General features: G+C 43.9%; 1 protein-coding gene across 1 annotated transcript; it reads left to right on the forward strand.

The window, feature by feature from the left end:
• The first annotated feature begins 2,573 nt into the window (after positions 1-2,573).
• Positions 2,574-18,989, forward strand: LOC121288536 (angiotensin II receptor-associated protein). Its single transcript, XM_041207115.1, has 5 exons — positions 2,574-2,662; positions 3,079-3,113; positions 10,593-10,704; positions 12,101-12,317; positions 17,278-18,989. Exons 1-5 carry the CDS (start codon positions 2,636-2,638, stop codon positions 17,394-17,396), a joined length of 510 nt encoding a protein of 169 aa, XP_041063049.1. The 5' UTR covers positions 2,574-2,635; the 3' UTR covers positions 17,397-18,989.
• The last annotated feature ends 4,384 nt before the right edge of the window (positions 18,990-23,373 follow it).

Consider the following 23,373-nt stretch of genomic DNA (forward strand, 5'->3'; position numbering starts at 1 on the left):
GAGGTCATGAAAGGTACCGAATCAATCCATTTTTTTACTGTGACACACAATGATTATACAAAATCACTTATATTTACACAAACAACTTCAATTATAGTGGGCTTGCTGAATCTGCGTCTTACCAAATTTTTTATTATTGTATTATTTATTTCTGTTAAGACTGGGTATAACATCTTCAAGTTTTAGAAAGCATTGTATAGGATGCACACAAACAGAAGAACGTGTGTTTCAGTAGTGTTTTTCTTGATCCCAGAGTATTGCAAAGCACTAACTAGTCAGTGTAGCACTGTTATGCTGAAAATTTAACAGCAATTTTCATTGAACATAAGAAGTTAAAAATATAAGAAAAGTAGGACATTCAACTTTTTGATTCTGCTTCACCATTTAAGATCATTGTTGATCTTGTACCTCAATGCCACCTTCCTGCTGTATCCCCATATTTCTTGTTTTCCTTAGTATCCAAAAATCTTTGAAATATACTTCTCACTGTGCTAGTGAATTTAAAAGATTCACAACCTTTTGAGTGATGAAGTTTCTCCTCATCTCAATCCTAAATGACTGATCCCTTTTTCTGACAGTCATCACTCATTCTAGATACCGCAGCCAAGGAAAACCTCCTGTCAGCATGTAGCCTGTCAAGTCCCTTAAGAATTTTATATGTTTCAATGAGATCATACTTTTAAACTCTAAGGAATATAGGCCTAAACTCCTCAATCCTAGGATCAGTCTCTTCAATCTTTGCTGTACTCCCTCTAAGGCAAGTATATCATTCCTTAGGTAAGGAGATAAAAAAATTACACAATACTCCAGCTGTGATCCACCAAGGCCATATATAACTTTAATAAGAGTTATTTATTCCTTTACTCAATCCCTCTGCATTAAAGGCTAACATACCATTTAGTTGCCTAACTACCTGCATATTAACATTGTGATGTGAAGATCCCTCCAAATATCAACATTACCCTGTCTCTCACTAATTGAAAAGTATTGTTTTGCTATTTTTCTTACCAAAAGGGATAAATGAGATAAAGAACAGGAAATCTGTTAATGATGTTGGATAAGGGATGAATAATAACTAAGACATTAGGGAAACCTGCACTGCTTTTTATTCCATTAGTTCCTTGGGATCTTTTGCGTCCACCTGAGGGAGGAGACAGGGCGTCAGTTTAACGTTGCATCTAAAAAAATAGCACCTCCAACAATGCAGCATTCTCGCAGTTCTATGCCAAAGTATCAACCCATATTATGTGTTAAAGTCTGTGGAGCGAGACTGAATCAGTGACTTTCTGACTCTAGATGAGAGCGACCATTGAGACACAGTTGACACAGCACAGCCTTGAAAGTTTTGGTTTTGCTTTTCATTGTTAGAATTTTCTTTTTTCTCGGCCCAGGACACTGACTCTCACTGGTGTACAGGTCCTCTCTCCTGAAAGTGCTGATTCTCACTGGATTCAGTTCCATGGTTGCTGGCCACTCTGAAATTTTGTGGCCCCTTCTTCGTGTGTGATTCCAGAGAGCAAATGTTGACAGAATATCAAATATTTCAGTTAATGGGAACGGAGACTGACCTGCCCTTAATCAACATGGAACATTTTCTAGCAAAAGTCACTGAATAAAGCTCAGGAGCAGGAACTTCCCCTTCCCTCATCCAGGAATACTGAGAGCAAAACCATCCACTCCCCGACATCCATCAACCCCACCTCACCTGGTATTTGGGATGATAATTCACAACCTGGCACTTCGTTTATTTTAAATAGTGCAGTGTATCCGTACTAAAATCTATCACGGTAACTTATTGACATGTAAGGAGTTGGAATTTTATAATTACTGTTGGCGGCTGTGGTGTGCCACTTTGCATTTGATTGATGTGCAAACCCACCACAAATATTTCAATATTAACTTTAATAAATTTTCAGAGTGATGGCTGTTGGTCGAGGGAGGTGGTCCTCCACAGCTGCCCGGACCGCCCAATTGGGGAACAACCCCATATGGAGAAGTGGCAGAACCCCACCTCAATACCAGTGCTAAACCCGAGGTGTTGTTTTTTAAAGTACTGACATAGAAGTTTTATTTTCCCTGCATCGAAGTATCTCAATTTAAAGTTTTTTTTATGAGCTAACGCAAAATGTGCTGGCGGCACAGGGACACGAAAAAAAAACACAAGGTTAGCTGGGCAGCGGTTACTGACTACCATGTGTGTGATTAATATTAAACTGATCTCATGGCGCTGAGCAGCTGATCCCTCATCCATCCCAAACATGCTACCCTACCCTGGGTCAGTGGTCAGCTCTGCGGCGATCGGATTTGCCATCTGCTTCATTTTTGAAGCAAAATGCCACAAAAGTTGATGACGGAATCTCTCTGATAATCCTTGGATTCTTTACGTCCTGCGTGTGTTAGCGAGAATTAACCAGTGTAAGCCTGCAGTGCCGTTTCTGCATTATCTCCCAGAGCATTTCTCTTTTCTCCCACATTAAATCCGAAGGGTGGGGTTGGAGATTGGACCCGTTGGGTGGGCGGTAACATGGACCTTGGGGAGGGGCTTCGTCAGCTCGGTGCACGTGGCTCTGGGTCACATGACGCGGGGGGTCACGTGGGTGGGTTTGAAGTTTTGTCGACAAGTGAGAGTTCGGCGATGGAGCTGCCGGTGGTCAGTCTGAAGGTAAAGTCTGCGGATCGGGACCTGGGGGGCGGGGGGGAAGGAAGGGGGTTCGACAATTCAGGTTACCTGCTCAAATGGAGGGTTGTCGATTGGGAGCTGGAAGGGCTGGCAGGGAAAGTCCGAAACCGGGAAAAGCAGGACTTGAAAGAACTCAACACGGGCCGGGTTAGACATCATTTCTGTCTCCCCCACGTTCCCCTGCTCTGTGTGCACCCGCCCCTTCTCTGATAGACGGTTGCGGTTATAAGTGAATTAATAGATACTCCGAGTGAGTTCTAGGCTGCAATCTCTGATGCTCTATGATTTCCTAGGGATGGTGTTGTGGTAGATTGACATACTCCAGTCCTGCCTATGTCCCTAGAATTGTAGAGTTTGTTTTAGTTCTTGAGGAATGACCTGAGTTCATGTTCCCACAGATGATCATCATCGTGCACTGGCTCCTGACAACCTGGTGAGTGATGGATTACCTAGCAAACGTCTTTTCATTGGATTTATTTTTTCTGTCCAACTGGCGGAAATAAGTGGTAACGTCAACCATTAGTTGCATTTTTACAGCCCTTTTTAATGTAGGAAATATCGCATAGTGTGTCAGAGGTGTATTTGGAAGTAAAATAATGCTGAGAGAAAGGAAAAGATATGAAAGGGGGGGGGGGGAGGTTGGGTGGTGTGTCTAAAGGAGTGGTCAGAGGTGGGTTTCAGGGTAAGTCTTGGAGAAGCAGAGGCAAAGGTTTCCATAGCATGAGAACTAAAGACACAGCTGTCAGTGGTGGGGTGAGGGGGAATGCATAAAAGCCTGGTACTGACAAAATGAAGAGTTTGGGATGGAGTAAATTGTAAGGAGGGAAGGAAATCAGAGAGCTGGGAAGTGGTGAGGCCATTAGGGAAAGATAAACACAAGAATGAGAATTTTTATTGGGGGATTGGGATCTAATGTAGGTTCGTGAGGGTAGGAGTGATATGAGTATAGGAATTTTGGATGACCTGAAGCTTATGGAGGAGGGCAGGCTGGCAGGAGAGGATTGGAATGGTCAAGTCTGGAGGTGACAGTCATGAGGGTTTCAGCAGCAGATAGGCTGAGGCCGGAGTAGGTATGGGCAATGCCATAGAGGTGGAAGTTTGATAATGAGGAAGGTCAGGTTGGGTGACTACTATATTGAGGCAATGTTTTTATGAGAGAAGCCAGTTTCATTGTTCATGGGAATTTAAATACCATTTTGTTTCCGATACCAAGTATTTTAGGTAATTTAATCACTTTGTACCCAGAACTCAGTAGCATAAACGCAGACTTGAAGCCACTCTCATGTGGGAATCTGATCCTATTTATAAGATACAAGTTTTCCTTTTAGCCTCTTCTGCCCTCTTAACTTCCTTTAGCCAGGCCACCTAACAACATTAGCTGCACTTGCTGTACTAAACATGGATACGATTGTTTATAAATGGATCTGAATCGTGACAAAGTGGTTGATTTACTGCCCCAGTACCCAGAGCTATTGATTTGCATAAGCTGGCTGAGACTGTATGTCCTCTCTGGTTTGTTTGACCAGTGATGCATTGTTTAATTGGAAACAAAATTAGAGTTTATAAGTGCTTCAAAATTGTGAATTTTGAACAGAATAAGTTAAATATGAACCAGATACTTCTGGAATGCTCCAGAATGAATAGAGCTGTTCGCTGCTGGATCTGAACCATTTGGAGCTTCAGTTTAGTCAGAGAAACATCTTGTGTTACTGTCACAACAGGAGGAAGCTTGTGTATAGAAAGCTGAGGGTATGAAAGGAAAGTGTGCAAGCAAAATTCAAGCCTGTTTAGCTGCCTCAGCCTAGTTTTCTATTTTGTAATGCAATTGAAATTTCACGAGTTCCTGTGATGTTGGGACAGACTGCTTGAAGCAGAGAACAGTTTGTATGAGAGTTTCCACAGGGGGAGAAAGCAGAAAATAAATAGAATGTTACAGCCCAGAAATAGCTCATCTGGCACATCATAGTTTATCCCACCTCCTGCCTGCACTGGAACACTTTTTTAATATTCCTTATTTTCCAGGAACTTATTAATTCCCTTTTTAAAAGCATTTATAGATTCTGTTTCAAAATTGGTTATTGGCAGAGAATTCCACATTCTAACCACCCTCTGTGCAAATACATTTTCTATTCTTGCCTTAATTATATTAAATTATAATACCCTGTATTAAATTTATGTCCCCTTGCTGTCATCCTTATGGAAGTAATCCTGCTTATTTGCCCTGTCACAATCCCTACTGATTCTACTTTACACCTTGCCCATTGTTTTTATATGTTTTCTATAATGAGTTTCCCGAAGTTATACACAATACTTAACTAAGGTCTTGTACAAGCTCAATGTTTCCTCCTGCTTTTGAATATTATGCCTCTGGACACAAACCCAGTGTTCTCCTCACCTTTCTACCTGTGCTGCCACTTTTCTTGATTACCTTTGGATCTACACACCAAGATCCGTCTTACTCCATATAAGACCTTACCATTTGAGGCATATTTCCTTTCTATGTTCTTATTTAGATTTATCTACCTGCTGCCCAACTGTTGATCTATGTTCTGTTCTAGTCTTTCACAATTCGCAACCTCTTCTCCAACTCCCTTATTCTACTTGGGTGTAATCAGCAAATTTCAGCTATGTTCCCTCAAGTCCTAAGTTCATATTTTTAGGTATACAGTAAATAAGGGCAGCCTAAATCTAGATCCCAAGGAAACACTGCTCTCCATTTCTTCTCAGTTCTCTTCTTTGTACCTCTGTCCGTTACTTTTCTTCCACTTTCTCCTTGATTTATCTCCTATTATCTTTGCCTTAGCTCCCTCTTGGTATATAATTAAATAGTTTTGAAGATTGCTATCCATTGCATTACCTTTATTTATCCTCTTATTTCTTCAAAAAATTCAAAGTCTGGCCAACCATGAATTATCTCTTGGTACTGTGCGTTGACTGGCCCTGATTAACTCGTCTTTTTTTCCAAATTGCAGTAATGTCATTCCATATTACAGATCTTAGTGTTCACAAAGAACTGATTTCCAGGTAACTGATCTATAATGTTCCAGCTTGTCCCTGTCTCCTTGTTTGAAGAGGCACATTTGCTTAAGTTAACAAACTTCAGCAAGTTTGTAGCCAAGAGGGGTTTAAAATTGAGTTTGAAGATTAGTAAGGAGAGTAAAATTAGAGTGAGAGTAAGCTAGCTAGAAATATAAAAACAGATAGTAAGAGTTTCCATAGATATTTAAAAAAGAGTTAACAAAGTTTTTTTAATTCATTCATGGGATGTGTTGGGCCAGCATTTATTGCCCATCCCTAGACGCCTTTGAGAAGGTAGTGGTGCGCTGCCTTCTTGAACCGCTGCAGTTCATGTGGTTTAGGTACACCCACAGTGCTTTAGGGAGGGAGTTCCAGGATTTTGACCCAGCGATAGTGAAGGAACGGCAATATATTTCCAAGTCAGGATGGCGAATGGCTTGGAGGGGAACTTCCAGTTAGAGGTGTTCCTATCTATCTGCTGCTCCTGTCCTTCTGGGTGGTAGTGGTTATGGGTCTGGAAGGTGCTGTCTAAGGAACCATGGTGACTTCTTGCAGTGCATCTAGAAGATGGTACACATTGCTGTGCGATAGTGGTGGAGGAATTGAATGTTTGTGGATGTGGTGCTAATCAAGCTTTGTCCTGGAGGGTCTCAAGCTTCTAGAGTGTTGGTCCTCTAGAAAATGAGTCTGGGGGGTTATAATGGAAAATAAGGAGATGGCAGATGAATTGAACAGGTATCTTGCATCGGTCTTCACCATCAAAGATACAAGTAACATCCCAGAAATAGCTGTAAATCAGGAACTGGGAGGGAGGAAGGAACTCGGGAAAATTACAATCACGAGGGAAGTGGTACTGAGCAAATTGTTGGAGCTGTGGGCTGACAAGTTCCCAGGTCCTGATGGACTTCATCCTAGGGTCTTAAAAGAAGTGGCTAGTGAGGTAGTTGATGTGTTGGTTTTAATTTTCCAAAATTCCCTAGATTTAGGGAAGGTTCCATTTGATTGGAAAATAGCAAACGTAACTCCTTTATTCAAAAAGAGAGGGAGACAGAAAGCAGGAAACTACAGGTAAGTTAGCTTAACATCTGTCATAGGGAAAATGTTAGAAACTATTATTAAAAATGTTATAGCAGGGCACTTAGATAAATTCAAGGTAATCAGGCAGACTCAATATGGTTTTGTAAAAGGGAGATCATGGTTTAACCAATTTATTGGAGTTCTTTGAAGAAGTAACATAAACTGTGGATAAAGGGGAGCTGGTGGATGTACTGTACTTGAATTTCCAGAAAGCATTTGATAAAGTACCACATCAAAGGTTATTGTGAAAAATAAAAGCTCATGGTGTAGTGGATAAGAGATTGGCATGGATAGAAGATTGACTAACTAACAGGAAACAGTAGGCATATAATGGGTCATTTTTTGGTTGGTAAGATGTAATAAGTGGTGAGCCACAGGGATCAATGCTGGAGCCTCAACTTTTCACAACTTATATAAGTGACTTGGATGAAGGGACCAAATGAATGGTTGCTAAATCTGCTGATGACACAAAGATAGGTGGATAGTAAGATGTGAAGAGGACACGAGGTTACAAAAGAATATTGATAGGTTAAGTGAATGGGCAAAGTTCTGGCAGATGGAGTATAATGTGGGAAAGTGTGAAATTGTCCATTTTGGCAGGAAGAATATAAAGAAACATTTTATCTAAATGGTGAGAGATTGCAAAGCTCTGAGATGCAAATGGATCTGGGTTTCTTAGCGCATGAATTGCAAAAGGTTAGTTTGAAGGTACAGCAAGTAATTAGGAAAGCTAATAGAATGTTATTGTTTATGCGGAGGGAATTGAGTACAAAAGTAAGAGGTTATGCTTCAGTTAGGGCATTGGTGTGACCACATCTGGAGTACTGTGAATGGTATTGGTCTCCTTATTTAAGGAAGGATGTAAATGCGTTGGAAGCAGTTCAGAGAAGATTTACTAGACTAATAGCTGGAATGGCTGGGTTGTCTTATGAGGATAGAGGCTTGTATCCCCTGGAGTTTAGAAAAGTAAGAGGTGACTTGATTGAAACATATAAGACACTGAGGGATCTCAACAAGGTGGATATGAAAGGGATGTTTCCTCTTGAGGGAGAATCTAGAACTAGGGGTCACTGTTTAAAAATAAGGGGTCGCCCAAATAAGGCACACTTGAGGAGAAATTTTTTGAGGCTCGTGAGTCTTTGGAATTCTCTTACCCAAAAGCTAGTGGAAGTGGAGTCTTTGAATATTTTTAAGGAGGAGGTAGATAGATTGTTGATGAGCAAAGGGGTGAAAGGTTACTGGGAGTAGGTGGGAATATGGAGTTGAGTTTACAATCAGAACAGCCATGATCTCATTGAATGACGGAGCAAGCTTGAGGGGCAGAGTGGCCCACTCCTGCTAATTCATATGTTCATAAAATTGAGTTCAAAAATAAAATAATCTTGCGCAAAGCAGAAATTATAATTGTTTATATATCCTAGCCTTGATTTTTATTTCCTCATCACAGGTGGGAAAGAGTTGGGTATATGGTAGGGAATAACATATAAGGATTGAGCAAACCAACTTCATTCCCAGTGCTGTAATATTTCTGGTCGTGATTAAGATCCTGGACAAGGTTCCTGCTAAAAGCAGGCAGGACCTAACAAACTTGTAAAAGTCACAGCCTGTTGATGTCATTGGTGCCACAACTTAATTTTAATCTTTACCACAGATTAATTCCCATTGCCCTCCCTGCTGGTTGGGCTTTTGTTCTGGTTGCTGTCGGGTAGGAATCTGCATTGATTTACTTAAATGAGGTCTTTGTGATACAGGCCTTGACAGGTTCTTGACCTTGATAGGAAACTCAGCAGCCAACATAGCCATCTGGACACCAGATTATTACCTGAGTGTAGGCTGTGCAGAGATGGTAGGTCAATCCTGGGTTTGTGCTAGGTGATTTGGACAAGAAAGAAGTTGGGGTTATGTTGAAACAACATCTGGTCTCAAATGCAGATTGATGTGACCTGAGTAATAAAGATTCGATTGATTTATTCCAGGGACTGGTGGTAATTAATCGGTTGCTGTTGGCTGGGTTGGGTTATAAGAATAAAGTATGCAAGCAAAAAGTCTTTCTTGGCACCATATAGAATTGTTGCTGACTTAATTAGCATTATTAGGACAGCATAGCTGGCTGTAAAGCAAATGCACTTTTGACCAACTGGCCAGGGTAAGGCAGTTGTATGGGGGCCTGTCTTGGGTACCCCTAACCTTCAGTCAAAGGTGAATTGTGGGAACTGCATGAGGGAGATGTTAAAGTCTACCTTGAGATGTTATAAAATTTATAGAACTTGGGTTTGAATTTTATATAAAAACAAGGAAGAGATTCTCTGGTGAATTATTTGCATCCCTAGTGTGTATAATAACCGATGAATTCAATTGATATCATGAGATATAGAACGTGCTGGCTGGAATGTGGAGATCTAAGTATGAGCTGCTCATTGACATGTAAGTAATGAACAGGGTGTTGGGAAGGCCTTGGGTTCAGTGTCAACTCTTAATTAGTGGTTGCTGTTGCCAGAATTAAAAAGGTGAAGTTCATGTGATAGTTCCTTTTGCAGAGAGACTGCTCCTCCTCCTCCTCATTTAAATGTAGAGGGGTTTGCATCGGGGTGAAAGTCAGCTGAGATATAGTAATGTTGCCTCACTGCTGTTTAAAGACCCATTGCCTCCTCAGGAGGGAAGCAGTTTAGTCATTCTAAGCTGGTCTTGCACATATCTCTCTCTGCAGCAGTTAGCTGGGAATGTGTCACTTACATTAAGCCACAAAATAGTGCTGAGTGATTTTGGAGGGAGGGGAAGAGGTATTTTTATTGTAGAGTTGGAAATTCCTTTTGGGATTTTGAATAAACCAAATAAGTTCTTATCCCAGTGAAACAGAGAGCTTTGAAGATTTCTGGGAACAAAACTTTACCCAGAGCTGTAGACTAAAGGGGAAGTGGAAAGAGAAAATGTTGCATTGCTTGAGCAATATAAAGAATCTAAATATTTAACTTTGAGAAAACTCTGCAAAGTGATGCAAAGGGTGTGGTTTCGATCGCTTTGCTGTGGTAGTTCATGGAGCCTTGCATAGAAACGTAGCAAATAGGAGCATGTGTAGGCCATTCAGCCTCTTGAACCTGCACCGTCATTCAATAAGATCATGGCTGATCTGATTGTGGCCTCACTCTATTTTTCTGCCTGTCCCCCACAACCCTTGACTTTCTGAAGATCAAAAATCTGTCTCAGCCTTGAATATTTTCAATGACAAAGCCTCCACTGCTCTCTGGGGAAGAGAATTCCAAATACTAACGACCCTCTGAGAGAAGAAATTCTTTTCCATCTCTATCTTAAAAGGGAAATCCCTTATTTTGAAACTGTGCTCCCTCGTTCTTGATTCCCCACAAGGGGAAACCTCCTTTCAGGCATTTACCATGTCAAACCCATTCAGAATGTTATATATTTCAATGCGATGACCTTTCATTCTCCAATGAGTGTAGGCCCAATCTGCTCAATCTTTCCTCATAAAACAAACCCTCATCCCAGGAATCAGCCTAGTGAATTTTTACTGAACTGCTTCCAATACAAGTATATCCTTCTTAAATTAAGGTGATCAAAAGTCCTTGCCCCATGCTTGATGCAGAGTGGTGCCCCTCAAGCTATAAAAGCACTGGGGACATCTCTCACACAGAGAGAGATACCTGTGGTCTCTCATGGACTATGGCTAATCTCCTTAATTACTTAAAATTACCTAATTTGTACAGCTGTGCCTATTCAGATATTTGGGATTGTTTTGTGTTTTTAAAAAAGCTGTGACTAAGTTCCTGAGCAGAGCAATTGATAATGGTTTTCTGTTTTACAGGGGCTGTCTGTGTTCCTGGCTCCCACAACCCTACATCTGGAGTAATTACGCTATACTGGCCATTGGGGTTTGGGCCATTGCCCAGAGAGATTCTGTTGACGCTGTTGTAATGGTGAGTACCTCCAACTCAACATTGGCATAATGCTTTCCCAGGTGTATCTGCAGCTTCCAGTTCCATGTGTTTCAGTTATGTTCTCCCACACCCCCACATTTACGAAAGCACTGAACTTTGCTGGAACACCGTTCACTGCTGACCACCCAAATTACCGTTTTCATGTGAGTCTAGAAAGTGACAGTTGACAGGCTACACAAAAGGAAGGGACCGATTTTTTTTTTCAATTTAACTCCTTCACCCAGTTGTACGTGCTCCTCTCCTGAGATCAGTTATCAATTCAGATTGGGGACTAGCGCTAAGTGGCATCAAAAACCATTCAGGAGTTCTAGAAGAAGGCAGTCCACACCATTTTCTCAGGGCAAACAGGGATGAGCAATAAATGCTCAAGTGACACCCATATACCACGAATAAAAAAGAAAACTGGAACCTTCCTGATTTATGAGTCACCTCGCACTTCACTTGCTGAATCTCACGTGACCTTTCACTGACCCGTAACATGTTGTACTGCCAGTTATCAAGGGCTTTGCTGTAGTTCAGTGAAGTTGTGATTTTAAATAATATATATAATTAATTCAGTAAAGCTAGTGTGGGTGTTTTCTTTTAAATGAGAAGGGGAGAGTCAGAGTAAATTTGGCTGAAATGAAATTGTGAGATGATCTTGTTCTTTGGTCGCTTCCTCCTGTACAGTTGTTGCCAGCCTGCAGATAAAATGCTGCACTCAATGGCAGCCTGATGATCTGCTTGTTTTTCACTGCATCAACTACATTCCATCCCTCTGAAAGTAAGTGGGAGGTACATGGTTGTGGATTGTGATCGCTACAGCTGGGAAGGAGTGTAGCCTTATAATAATAGACAAGTGGAAGGCTGTACTTGCCCAGTATTGTTTGCGTGTGTCACGGGATATGATCTTTCCTAGCCAACCATTTACTGCTTCAGTTAAGAGTTATGTCTGAGGGTTAAAGCGTCATTGACTGTTGTAATTGAGGTCATTATCAGCTGGGATCATCTCATTAACAGGGTACATAAAAACATGAAAGCTCATGCACACCATAAAGGTTGAGATGTTTATCTCTGGGCCATATCTGTCTTGTGCTGGATTTGTACTGTTTCTTTCATCTCCCCGAATGGTCCTGCACCACTGGGCTGCAGTGCATGCTGAAACTTTGAGCACTTGGGTCAAGGATTATTATGTGGCCATCATCTGTAAACCAGGGAATGGTGCTTAGGGCTAGGAGAGTAGACATATGTTTGGGACATGGTGAGGTCTCCCTTTCTCTTCCCTAACCCTGTGTTTGGTTCACAGTCAGCTGCTGTCATAGTGCCAACTCCATGTCTTGAGACTGTGCCTGCTAGTGATGGTTTGTTGAATCTGATGTCTTACTTTTTCTTTTAGTATTTAGTTGGTATGGTGATAACGATCCTCATGGACATCATCCACATTGCGATCAGCTACGACCATTTCCCGGGCGGACAAAGATACGTTGCCTTGAGGGACCAGTTCCGCTTCAGTGTTGGCATGGCAATTTTAAGCCTCATTCTGAAACCGGTTTCTTGTCTCTTTGTGTATCAAATGTACAAGGAACGAGGGGGAGATTACAACCTAAACTTTGGTAAGAGTCTAGAGTTACGATCCCAGCTGATATTAATACTAGACAAGTCAGATTCAGAGTGAAACTGGCTTGATAGGTCCTAACTTTTGTTTTTTCTTTAGAAATCATGGAGGTTAGTTACTGAACAAATTCACAGGAGTCAACTGATGAACTTTTAGCAGAATAAAACATTTATTAAACAAGAAAAATGAACTATATTACATCAGACAAAAAATTTGGAAACTTCTCGGGACAAGCACACGACAATGATTCAAATATCCACAACTCTTTCACCCCAGCTATCTCTTCACAGACACATACTAATTCGGAAAGATAAAACAACTTACCATACCTATCTTATGTTCTAATATTCAGGGTAAGTATGTGCTACAAGTGAACCGGCAAACTGTGGTCAGACACACCAGGCTCTGAAGTAAATGACAGATGCTACGAAAGCTGGTTCTATGAATTTCTTAACAGCCCATCCAGATGCTTGTCACACCATAAGCCATCCAGTCTCACTGCAACTCTGTCTTTCTCATGAAGGTTTCCGATCACATTTGAAGAACTTGTCTTGGAATTCTCTCTAAATGTCGCTCCTACTAGGACAGCTTCAACAAGGATGTATGCCCAGGGTTTCAACCTCTCCTTCCGAGATTCCTTTCCTCTGGATCTCTGTATACACTCCAGCTTCACCTTGCAAGCACAATTTCAGATCTTCAGCCATGCCAAGCAGAACAGTACTGCTCCATTGGCTACCTTTACCCTTATGGCCCGCAGCACGGGAGTCATCAACTTTTGGCTGCCCTCTCAGATCTTCAGGGCTCCTCTTGAGTCCACTTTGCTTCAAGTCTGCTCCCCACAGCTCTCTCTCTTTAATTTGGAGCCTATTGTTCTGCTCCTTTTTCTCACCTTAACTTAATGGTATCTGTTTCTGGTCTCTGTCCTTGTCCTGGGACCTCTTTCTGTCCCACTCCCTTGTTTGGGACCACCACCTTGGTTTGGGACCTGCCCTTGCTCCCTGGGACACCTCTTGAATGGTGTCTGGTTCCAGGTCACCTGACCTCCAGTTGCATGCCATTTCACTTTCTGCGCAGGGCTAGTTCCTGGCCTAAAGAACGTAAAAAAAGACTAACTGCGCATGTGCGACTATTTCCTGGTTGGTGCATATGCAGTAGGCCCAAAGCCCGCCAGGAACTGTAGTTCCTAACCTTGAAGTAACTATTCGAGTTTCGCAACCCTAGGTCAACCAAACCTTTTGCTAACCCTGAGCAACGAGTTGGGGGTTTGAGGTGTGGTGGCAGGAAGATTTATTGGAGGAAAGCTTGGAGCTAAATCAATCTACATAGTGAGAGGCACTAATTTAACTCCTCTTTCCCCAGACCTCCACTGTCCCAATGACACCCTGGTACAGCAAAGGCATTGTCATTCTGTACTAACTAGGTGACCACGTGCACACATTCTGGAGTGGAGATTGAGTGAGCAGACATATTGAGAACAATGAATCCTGGAGTGGTGGATGGGTGGGGTGGGAAGCACAGATTATCTCGGGTGGGGGTGCTGGGTGATTGCTGGCACGGACTGAGAATGAAAAGTTCAAATCGTGATCAAGTCTGTTGACGTCCTTACCCGATGTGCACATTTATGACCCTGGGAGTCGCTAATTGGTGTTTAGGGGCCCTTGCTGCTGCTCTGGCTCAGAGCAGTTCACTTGGTACAGGGCAATGATGCTCCTAGGCTGTAGGCATGGCTACTAGCTGAATAAAAGTGCTGAGCCTTCAGGGGAATGGTGAATACCTTGTCTTGAAGCACTGCTGGTGTTAGAGCTGCTTCCTTAAAATAATGAAAACTGTAATAAAGTGAAAAAAGATGTATTCAGTCTAATTGTTTCTCAAATTCTGGGGTTTGCTAAGTTTTGGCAGTGTCTGTGCCCAAGCCCCTGAGAGGGCCTGTGCTGTGGGAGCAGTATTCGGGAAGAACTTGTGAATTGCTTTGAATGAATTGTATTCATATAAGGGAGGGGGCTACTCTTTAGATAATTGTGCTGAATGTTCCTGTTTTATGTTGGACCTGTTCTGTTTGTTTTGTTACCTGCTTCTCAACCTCCTGAAGGTGTTTTTATCAAAGCTGATGATTGTCTTTTTCTTTCTCTTTCTCTTGCTCTCTCTCTCTCTTGCCTTCTTCCTGGTCTCTCCATCCCAGACCTGGACAGCTCCATTGACAGCAGATTTACGTGCGATAGTGTTGAATCCAGTGCTCACTACGGTCGCTCCTACTGAACCACCCACCCCTGTCTCTCCTGCAGTGTGTGTACACTCTTCCTCCCTCTGCCGTATCCCTCAGCTCTCCTGCTTTGATCATTGATCTTCCGATAATCACATGATCCTTCCCGAGCTGCTGAAATGTTGCTGCTGTTTTTATGCTGTTAATTTGTCCTTCACTAAGAACCAGATTATTGCAAGTTTTTATTTTCATTTTTGTATAACATTTTTGAAAGTTTTTATGTATTTGTTCACAACTTCATTGCAATGGTTTCTTTTTTCAATCAAAACTGTGGATAATTGAATGAAGGTTTGTGGTATGGGTTTGTGCTTGTCACAAAGCTTCTCTGGAGGCCTGGTGAGTGGCTAACCACGTGGATGGGAAATTCACAAGGTCGATCTTGCTATGCTGAGTTTGCAGATCTTGGCTAAAACACTATAATTAGCTTCAAGGCCCCTGTGTTGAGGCGATTGAAATCAGACAAAAATGCTGCAAGACCTGCTGAGTTTTTCCAGCATTTTCTGTTTTTATTTCAACTGTCTCCTTAAACCCGTCTCCCCCACTCCTTCACCTTACTTCTAACAAGAATCGCAGTAATCTAATATACTTATGACACTAAGGCTGAGACCATCTATGTAGCCACCTCCTATCCCTGAATCTGTCTTTCTCTCCTATTTCCCCTCATGCCTTCTCTGAGCTTACCTTGTCCTTGAGACATCTCTCTCCTCCTTCAACCAATCCCCAGTAAACTGCTGACCACCCAACTTCCCTCTTGGGGTGGGGGGCAAGGCCGCTGTGCTAACTGACTTTGTAAATCATTTCCCCCTTCTCAGGTCTGCCCCATCTCCTTTCAAGACTGCTGTCATCATTCAAATCAAAATAAAATAAACCTTAACCCCTCTCTCTTTAGAAACCATCCCTTGTCTTCAACCTTCTGTTCCTGTCCAAAGTTCTTGAATATGCTGTCGCTCCCAAATCTGTCTCCATATTTTCATGCCGTTTCACACTTGAATCTTTCCAATCCTGTTTCCTTCTCTGCCCCAGTATTGAAACAGCCCAAAATGATAAGTACAGTCCAAGCCTGTGATGCACTGTCCTCCCTCCACACACCTTATTTTCCTGCCACCTGCAACCCCCTCCCACCCAAACCATCCTTAGTAATTTGTTTGCAAACTTTGAGAATGTTCACCACACCATTCTCTAACAAACCCCCTCCTCTGTTGTCCAGCTGAGTGGGACCCTTGCTTGATTCCACTCTTACCAATCCAATTGTAACCAGAGTTTCTCCAACAATGACTTATGTTCCTGTTCTCTCACTCTTATCTCTGCAGGCCTCCAAAAATCTTCCCTTGAACCCCTCTCCCTATTCATCTACTTATTGTCATCCAAAGATATATGATTTAGCTTCCATGTTCTCTGACAACCGGTTCTACCTCTCAATCTCTTGACCACCTCTCTGTTGTCAAACTGCTTGCCTGACATTCAGTATTTGATGTACCACAATTTCATCCAGTTTAGACAATGGGAAGACTGAAGTCACTGTCTTTGGCCTCTGCCACAAATTCCATTCCTTCACCTCTGAATCATCCTTCCTGGTCACTGTGTAGGTTGAATCAGATTGTCGGTAACGTCAACATCTTATTTGATTCCAAGGTGAACGTCTGAGCCTATATCTGCTCCATCATGTGGATTGCCAAATTCCACCCTGTCTCCCCTTCTGCTGACACCCTGAATTATACTTTTGTAACCTCCAGAATTGTCTCTTCTAAAGCTCTGCCACATCCTCTAACCTCCATAAACTTCAGTTCATCCTCAATTCTTCTACTTGCACCCAATGACCCCTGTGCTTCATGATATACTTTGAGTTTCATCCTTGTGTTTAAATCGCTTCATGTCCATCTCCTTCACTATCTCTAATGTTCTCCAGCCACTCAAACCTCCAGAAGCTCAGCGTTCCTCTTACTCTGGACTGCTGTTAAAACCCTTCCCTTTGCCCCACCGACAGCAGCTGCATGTTCAATTGTTTTAAGTCTCTCAATCTGGAATTCCGTCCCTCAGCCTTTCATCTTCATCCTATTCTTTTAAAACCCTCCCAGAATCCACTCGGAGCAAGTTTTTACTTGCACCTCCTGATGCCTTCTTTAACTTGGTGTCAGTTGTTGCCTGATTATACTTCTGTGAAGTACCTTGGAACGGTATGCAAGTTGCTGTTAATTTGGCAGGTGTTTAAAATTATGAAGGGATAAGACAGGCAAAAGCGGTTTCCAGTGATCAAGGGGGTAATATTTAGAATAAATTGGATAGTTTGAGAGAAGAAACCTACTTTACAGATTTGAGAGGTTGTGAAATCATGTCAACACCTTAAAAATAGGTAGGTAGGTGGTTGAATGCAATGGAAGTAGCAAGATATGGGAATAGGGCAAGAGCAAAGAATTAGGATTACTGCTAATTCAGATTCATTGTGCCCAAAGGTCTGTTTCTTTGTAACAATTTCTAAGTAATATTGTGATTTTATTGCTCATTCCTCAGTGAGCAGTTCCTGACTCTACCAATATTGTTTTAACAAACTAGTGCTGCAGAGGTCTGGCAATCTGCTGAGAGCTCCTGGCTGAAACCAGATCTATCTGGCTGTTCTTGGTTGCATTGTTTTCAGTTCTTTCTGCCAGTGATCTGTGGGGGGGAAGAGAAAATGACTATTTCTCTGAATTGTTCTGTACAGGTTTTCCAGGTTTAACTGGTGGTCGGGATCGAACTTCATACCAAACTATCGATGGGCAGGAGCCTCACCACCAACCTGCTGTTTCTGCAGGGACCAAGACTCCTTGCGCAGCCTATTAATGTTCAAGCTGTAAGGCACTACTGTATGAAAGCCTGTGCCTTGTGCCTTACATTCAGTAACCACTTGCTCCTGAATGTGTGTGTTGATGAGTCAATGTATTCTGTATAAATGTCCTGTTCACATCTTCCAGATCATGAGGTTATTGTAGTGACTATCCAGGAGGCAGCTGGGCTGCAATACTGTCAGTAGCGCAAAACAACTTGGAGTTGAGGCTGGAGATTGTTGCACTTCAGAAAATTCTAGCCCTGGTGAATTCCAGTGTAGTTATTGGGGCGTGAATTAAAATCACTGCCTATTCCATTCAGAATATTACAGTCTTTGCTGAATACGAGATGCAGAATGAAAGCTGTTGACAGCTCCTCAGAGGTTTAAAGGCGTGACTCATTGTATTAATACTGAGCCATAATGACCAAAGTGTTGAAGGTGACTTGCTTCAGACTTTTACTACAAGTATCTTAGAAAGCAGAGGTGACATTAGTCACCCACCCTTTAGCCATAGGAATATTGCACCCCACCAGCAATTCACTGAACCAATACTGTCTTCCAGTTCCTGAAATTTTTGACTGTTACACTTTATAGTATTATCCAACTCCATGCTTCAATTTTCTTGGCCGCGAGCTATTTGAAAGTATGTAGCTTCAGTAATTTTGTCTTATAGTAACTCTCTCGCTAAGGCTTGGTAAAATGGATAGGGAGTTTAATGTTGCCCTAAATTTGACTATTAGGCTCTTAGGCTCTGGCCAGGGCTAATCTGTTGGGTTGGCATAATTGGTGCTCAATTGCTGTTTCTCAGTGGGACACAGAAGAGTGGCACCAGCTGACCAGCCCTGTTCTCTCCTCCAGGAAAGTGATTTAAGAATTTGCTATTTAGTAGTTGTAGGCCTGTGTCTCACACAACACATTGTACCCTTCCCCCACAGTGCACAGTGCATTGTGTAGCCCACATGGAACGGTGCAGATTTGTTGGACTGACTGGCCTGTTTCTGCGCTGTAACGTTTTGAGAGCAAACAGCTCTCTGGTTTGCTATTGGCCTAGAGACAATTTCTGTAGTAAGGGGGGGGGGGGTCTCACTTAGCATTTTCAAGAGTAGACATGACTTTGTTTACAGTCTAACTCTTGATTTCCAGCAAAATGAAACACATTTCTGCTAAAGTTGTGTGTAAATTGGTCCTTTTAAAATTTTACTAACTTGTAAGAAGCTTGATTTTATGAAGTGCATAAGTGGTGAATGAAAGAAAGAGAGGGAAGCAACTGTGACTGAAACCAGTGCAAAAAGTTGTTGGGGAACCGCTGCTGTTGCCTTTGAAAATGACAAGGGGTTAATAGTTTGTCCATTTTCCGCAAAAGTCATTCATAGTATCCCAATCTCAAGATGGTTGCTAGCCTCAGCATGTGATTCTATTGCCATGGGAACAAGTGCCAGGTATCAATCATGGGCTCACTGTGTGTGGGTGAACGTTTAAATCCTGATGTGTAATTTTACTCAATTATGTGCCATTTGTTCAATTTTAGTGCCTGCTTACTGTCAGCATCCTGAATGGTGTGATTGTGAAATGTATCTATTATTGCTAATAAAATCTACTAAAATGGACAGACTGCAGTGAACTCTGAATCAGCACTACTAAATACAGATGCAGTTCAACATGAGACAGTTGTCAACTTGGAATGGAGGTATCAATTCTTTCCCAAAGAGCAGCTGAGTTTTAGGAATCATCAGCAATACCAGGAAGAATTTGTTGATCATGGTATCAAATAAAATGCAGGTAGCAGCAGTAACTTTGCTACCAGTATTTGTACCTGTTCATGAGCCATGATATTGGACACGGTGTCTGTATGTTGGGATCAAGTGCAGGCAACTATCTGTCCAACAAGTGATACTTAAAATACTAAACCACAGATTCAGGATCATCAAATCACAAGTTTTTAAAAATTTTCCTAACAGTAGCTTTAAAATTATGATGTTACTCTTCTGCAGTCTTCTTTCTCACAGCTTCTTATGACACACGTGCAAATCAACTCCCTGGGTGAAGCATTTCTGCAAACCACATCTTGCTCATCATTCACTAAGTGCAGGAGATCTGATTTCTTTAATAATTCCTTAACTCATTAGAAACGAAGATGCAATAAATATAAGGAAACATCTTTGTTGTTCTGATTCCACTGCTAATTTGGATATGTTTGTTATTTATCTGGAATGTAAAGTAACAGTAGCTGGAATTGAACAGAGAAAAAAAACCACTGAAGTTTTGGATGCAGCCAAATGCACGGGGGTTGTTTCGACACATTACACCATCTGAAACAGAGCAGGTGTGACTCCCTTTAATATTTGTCAGTAACCTGCTAAACCTACTACTCCCTGAGCTTTGGTCAGCTTGCAGATACTGTGCATGAGGCAGTCGCCTCCTTTTTTTTCTGTAAGCTTTCAAAACCCCAAGGAAACTCAAGATGAGTCAGTGAACACTGGCAAAGCTGTTGTTTCCTGGCAGAGATTTGGGGAACCTCCAGGGATTTATTAATTTAGTCAACGAAACACTTGCATCAGCTGGTAACAGTTACTGGAGTTACTGCACACAATTCTGATCCTTGACTTTATTGACCTGCCACATGCGCTTTATATAATATTTGCATGTTCTCAGTACTATTTTCAATTAGTTTGTATGTGAGAACAATACTTTATTTTCAAGCAATTTTCTCTTGCAGTGGATTCCCTTGTAAGAACATAAGAAATAGGAGCAGGAGTAGGCTATTCAGCCCCTCAAACCCACACTGTCATTCAGTGAGATCATAGCTGATCTACTTTAACATAATTTTCCTGTGCTAGCTCTGTATCCCTTGATGTTTTTATTATGTAGAAATCTATTGATCATGTGTCATATCCTATGCCTTGCTCCTATGTCATGCCAAGATTCAAGGCAGAAGGTATGGGAAAGCAGTTAGGGCTGGGCTGGGGGTGAGGTCAGTCAGACGACTTGTTCTAATTTACTTGCTTTTCCTCTGTTTTGTATTTGACCAACTTTTGTGTACCACACAATGAGGGTTGGTTCAGAGAATGGAAGGTTGCATAACTCCAGTTGCACCTTGTGCACATTGGTGAGGGTTTCTAGCAGAGTCAAAACAAGTTAAGAGGATAAAGTGTTTTCCATGGGGAGGGAAGAAGGTTGGATGTACATAACGCAGATAGTTTGAGTGCCCAATATCTACATCAAGCACTCCCTCCTCATATACATGATGGTTTGACTTTGCCTAGGCTGATGTGATGAAAGTAGGTGAGCCCAATCCCTCGGGGAGAAGTTTCTGTAGCTGCCTCCCCACCAATAAACTAGAGCAAGTGACCTAACTAAAAGCCTCTGTGCGCATAAATAGCGGTTTCATTCTGGTGTCCAGCCCTGTCCACTTATCCACTGGCTACACAAAGCTTCAAATCAAGCGATGGACGCTCTGTATCTTGATTCAAGGTCATCTGGCCGTGCACTGGGATTGAAAATAAGAATTTTATAGCCGGCAACATGCAAAATAAAGCAGGTTCTGCCCTGACCCATGAAACCTCCAGGTCGTTTACTGAAGTGGGATGAATACTGAGATTTCCCCAGAGCATTCAGTTCATTGCAGAAGGTGAAATGTCAATGTTTAACCTATTGCATCAATGAATCTCTCTGCTGTCTTTCAAAGTATCCACAATCGCTGTTCCTTTTTATTGAACGCATTATTTACCTTGGGTTAGAGTTCAGACTGATCAGATGAATTGCCATTACCCAGCAATGCCTGTAGGGGGCGGGGTGATCCTGAGGCCCCGCCTCCGCCGCTGCGACTCCTGGAAACGCCGTTCCGAGCTCTCGCGAGATCTGGAGAAGCTCAGCCGTCAAATGGAAAGCCACGGGCAACCGGCAAGGTGGGAATGGGGTGAGAGGGAGGGGAGGTTGGGGAGAATGGGGAAGAGGTGAGAGGGAGGGAGATTGAGGAAGAGGTGGCGGGATTGAGGAAGAGGTGGGGGGATTGAAGAGGGGATTGGGGGAGGATTGAGGAATAGGTGGGCAAACTGGGGAAGAGGTGGGATAGAAGAGATGGGGGATTGGGAAGGTGGTGAGAGGGAGGATTGGGGGGGAGGGAGGAGATGGGGATTGAAGAGGAGGAGAGTTAAGGAGGTTTGAGGAGGAGATGGGCTTGGGGAGAAGTTGAAAGGAAGGAGATGGAGCGATTGAGGAGGTGAGAGGGAGGAGATGGGGGAATTGGGGAGGGGATGGAAGGGAGGGGGATGGAAGGGAGTAGGTGGGGGAAATGGAATTAGGGAGGGGATGGAAGGGAGGAGATGGGGGAATTGGGGAGGGGATAGAAGGGAGAAGATGGGGGATTAGGGAGGGGGTGGGAGGCATGAGATGGGATTGGGGAGGGAGTGGGAGGGAGGAGTTTGGGCTGATTGGGGAGGAGGTGAAAGGGACGGGGTGGGAGGGAGGAGGCGAGGTCATTGTGGTGGTGGGAGGAAGGTGATGGGGGATTGGGGAATGGAGTGGGAGGAGATGGAGTGATTGGGGAGGAGATAGGGCCATTGGGGAAGGGATTGGAATGGAGGCGATGGGGGAATTGGTGAGGAGATGGGAGAGAGGAGATGAGGGATTGGAGATGGGCTGGGGTGGGATGTATGACTGGGGGAATTGGGGATGGGATGGAAGGCATGAGATGGGAGCATTGGGAGGGAGTGGGAGGGAGGAGATTGGGCTGATTGGGGAGGAGGTGAGAGGGAGGAAGGGAGGGAGGAGGTGGGGGAATTGGGTTGGAGGTGGGAGGAAGGAAATGGGGGGCTTGGGGAGCGGGTGGCAGGGAGGAGATGGGGTTGATTAGGGAGGAACTGGGAGGGAGGAGATGGATGTAATGGGGAGTAGGTGGGAGGGAAATGGGTGCTTTGGGGAGAGGTTGGAGGGAGGGGTTGGGGGAAACGGTGAGGAAGTGCGACATGAGATGGGGGGAAAGGGAGGAGATGGGGGAATTGGGAGGGGTGATTGGGGATGGGAGATGGGGACTTGGGGAGGGGGTGGGAGGGAGGAGATGGGGTTGATTAGGGAGGAACTGGGAGGGAGGAGATAGATGTAATGAGGAGGAGGTGGGAGGGAAATGGGTGCTTTGGGGAGGGGTTGGGGGAAATGGTGAGAAAGTGCGACATGAGATGGGGGAGAGGGAGGAGATGGGGGAATTAGGAGGGGTGATTGGGGAGGGGAGATGGGGGAATTAGGAGGTGTGATTGGGGAGGGGAGATGGGGGAATTAGGAGGGGTGATTGGAGAGGGGAGATGGGGGATTGGGGAAGGGAGAGGACGGGGAGGACGTGTGGGGATTGTGGGGGGAGGGAGGACATGGGGGATTGGGGAGGGAAAAGGAGGAGATAGGGCAATTGGGGAGGGGAGCAGGTGGAGATTGGGGAAGGGAGCAGGAGGAGTTGGGGAGACTGGGGAAGGGAGCGGGAGGAGAGGGGGAGATTGGGGAAGGGAGTGGGCTTGGGGAGGGGAGCAGGAGGAGATAGGGGATTGGAGAGGGGAGTGGGAGGAGATGGGGGGATTGGGGGAGGGAGCGGGAGGGGATGGGGAGATAGGGGAAGGGAGCGGAAGGGGATGGGGAGACTGGGGAAGGGAGCGGGAGGGGATGGGGAGATTGGGGAAGGGAGGGGATGGGGAGACTGGGGAAGGGAGCGGGAGAAGACGGGGAGACTGGGGAAGGGAGCGGGAGGAGACGGGGAGACTGGGGAAGGGAGCGGGAGGAGACGGGGAGACTGGGGAAGGGAGCGGGAGGAGACGGGGAGACTGGGGAAGGGAGCGGGAGGAGACGGGGAGACTGGGGAAGGGAGCGGGAGGAGACGGGGAGACTGGGGAAGGGAGCGGGAGGAGACGGGGAGACTGGGGAAGGGAGCGGGAGGAGACGGGGAGACTGGGGAAGGGAGCGGGAGGAGACGGGGAGACTGGGGAAGGGAGCGGGAGGAGACGGGGAGAC

This window comes from Carcharodon carcharias, chromosome 15 (genome assembly GCF_017639515.1).
Source record: "Carcharodon carcharias isolate sCarCar2 chromosome 15, sCarCar2.pri, whole genome shotgun sequence".
Classification (NCBI taxonomy): Eukaryota; Metazoa; Chordata; class Chondrichthyes; order Lamniformes; family Lamnidae; genus Carcharodon; species Carcharodon carcharias.

What these genes read in the sequence shown, in the direction of transcription:
- LOC121288536 (XM_041207115.1), top strand. Translation starts at nt 2,636, where the DNA reads ATGGAGCTGCCGGTGGTCAGTCTGAAG. An exon ending in CACTGGCTCCTGACAACCTG is followed by an intron (nt 3,114 to 10,592) that starts GTGAGTGATGGA and finishes TCTGTTTTACAG; the next exon opens with GGGCTGTCTGTGTTCCTGGC. An exon ending in CTGTTGACGCTGTTGTAATG is followed by an intron (nt 10,705 to 12,100) that starts GTGAGTACCTCC and finishes TTTTTCTTTTAG; the next exon opens with TATTTAGTTGGTATGGTGAT.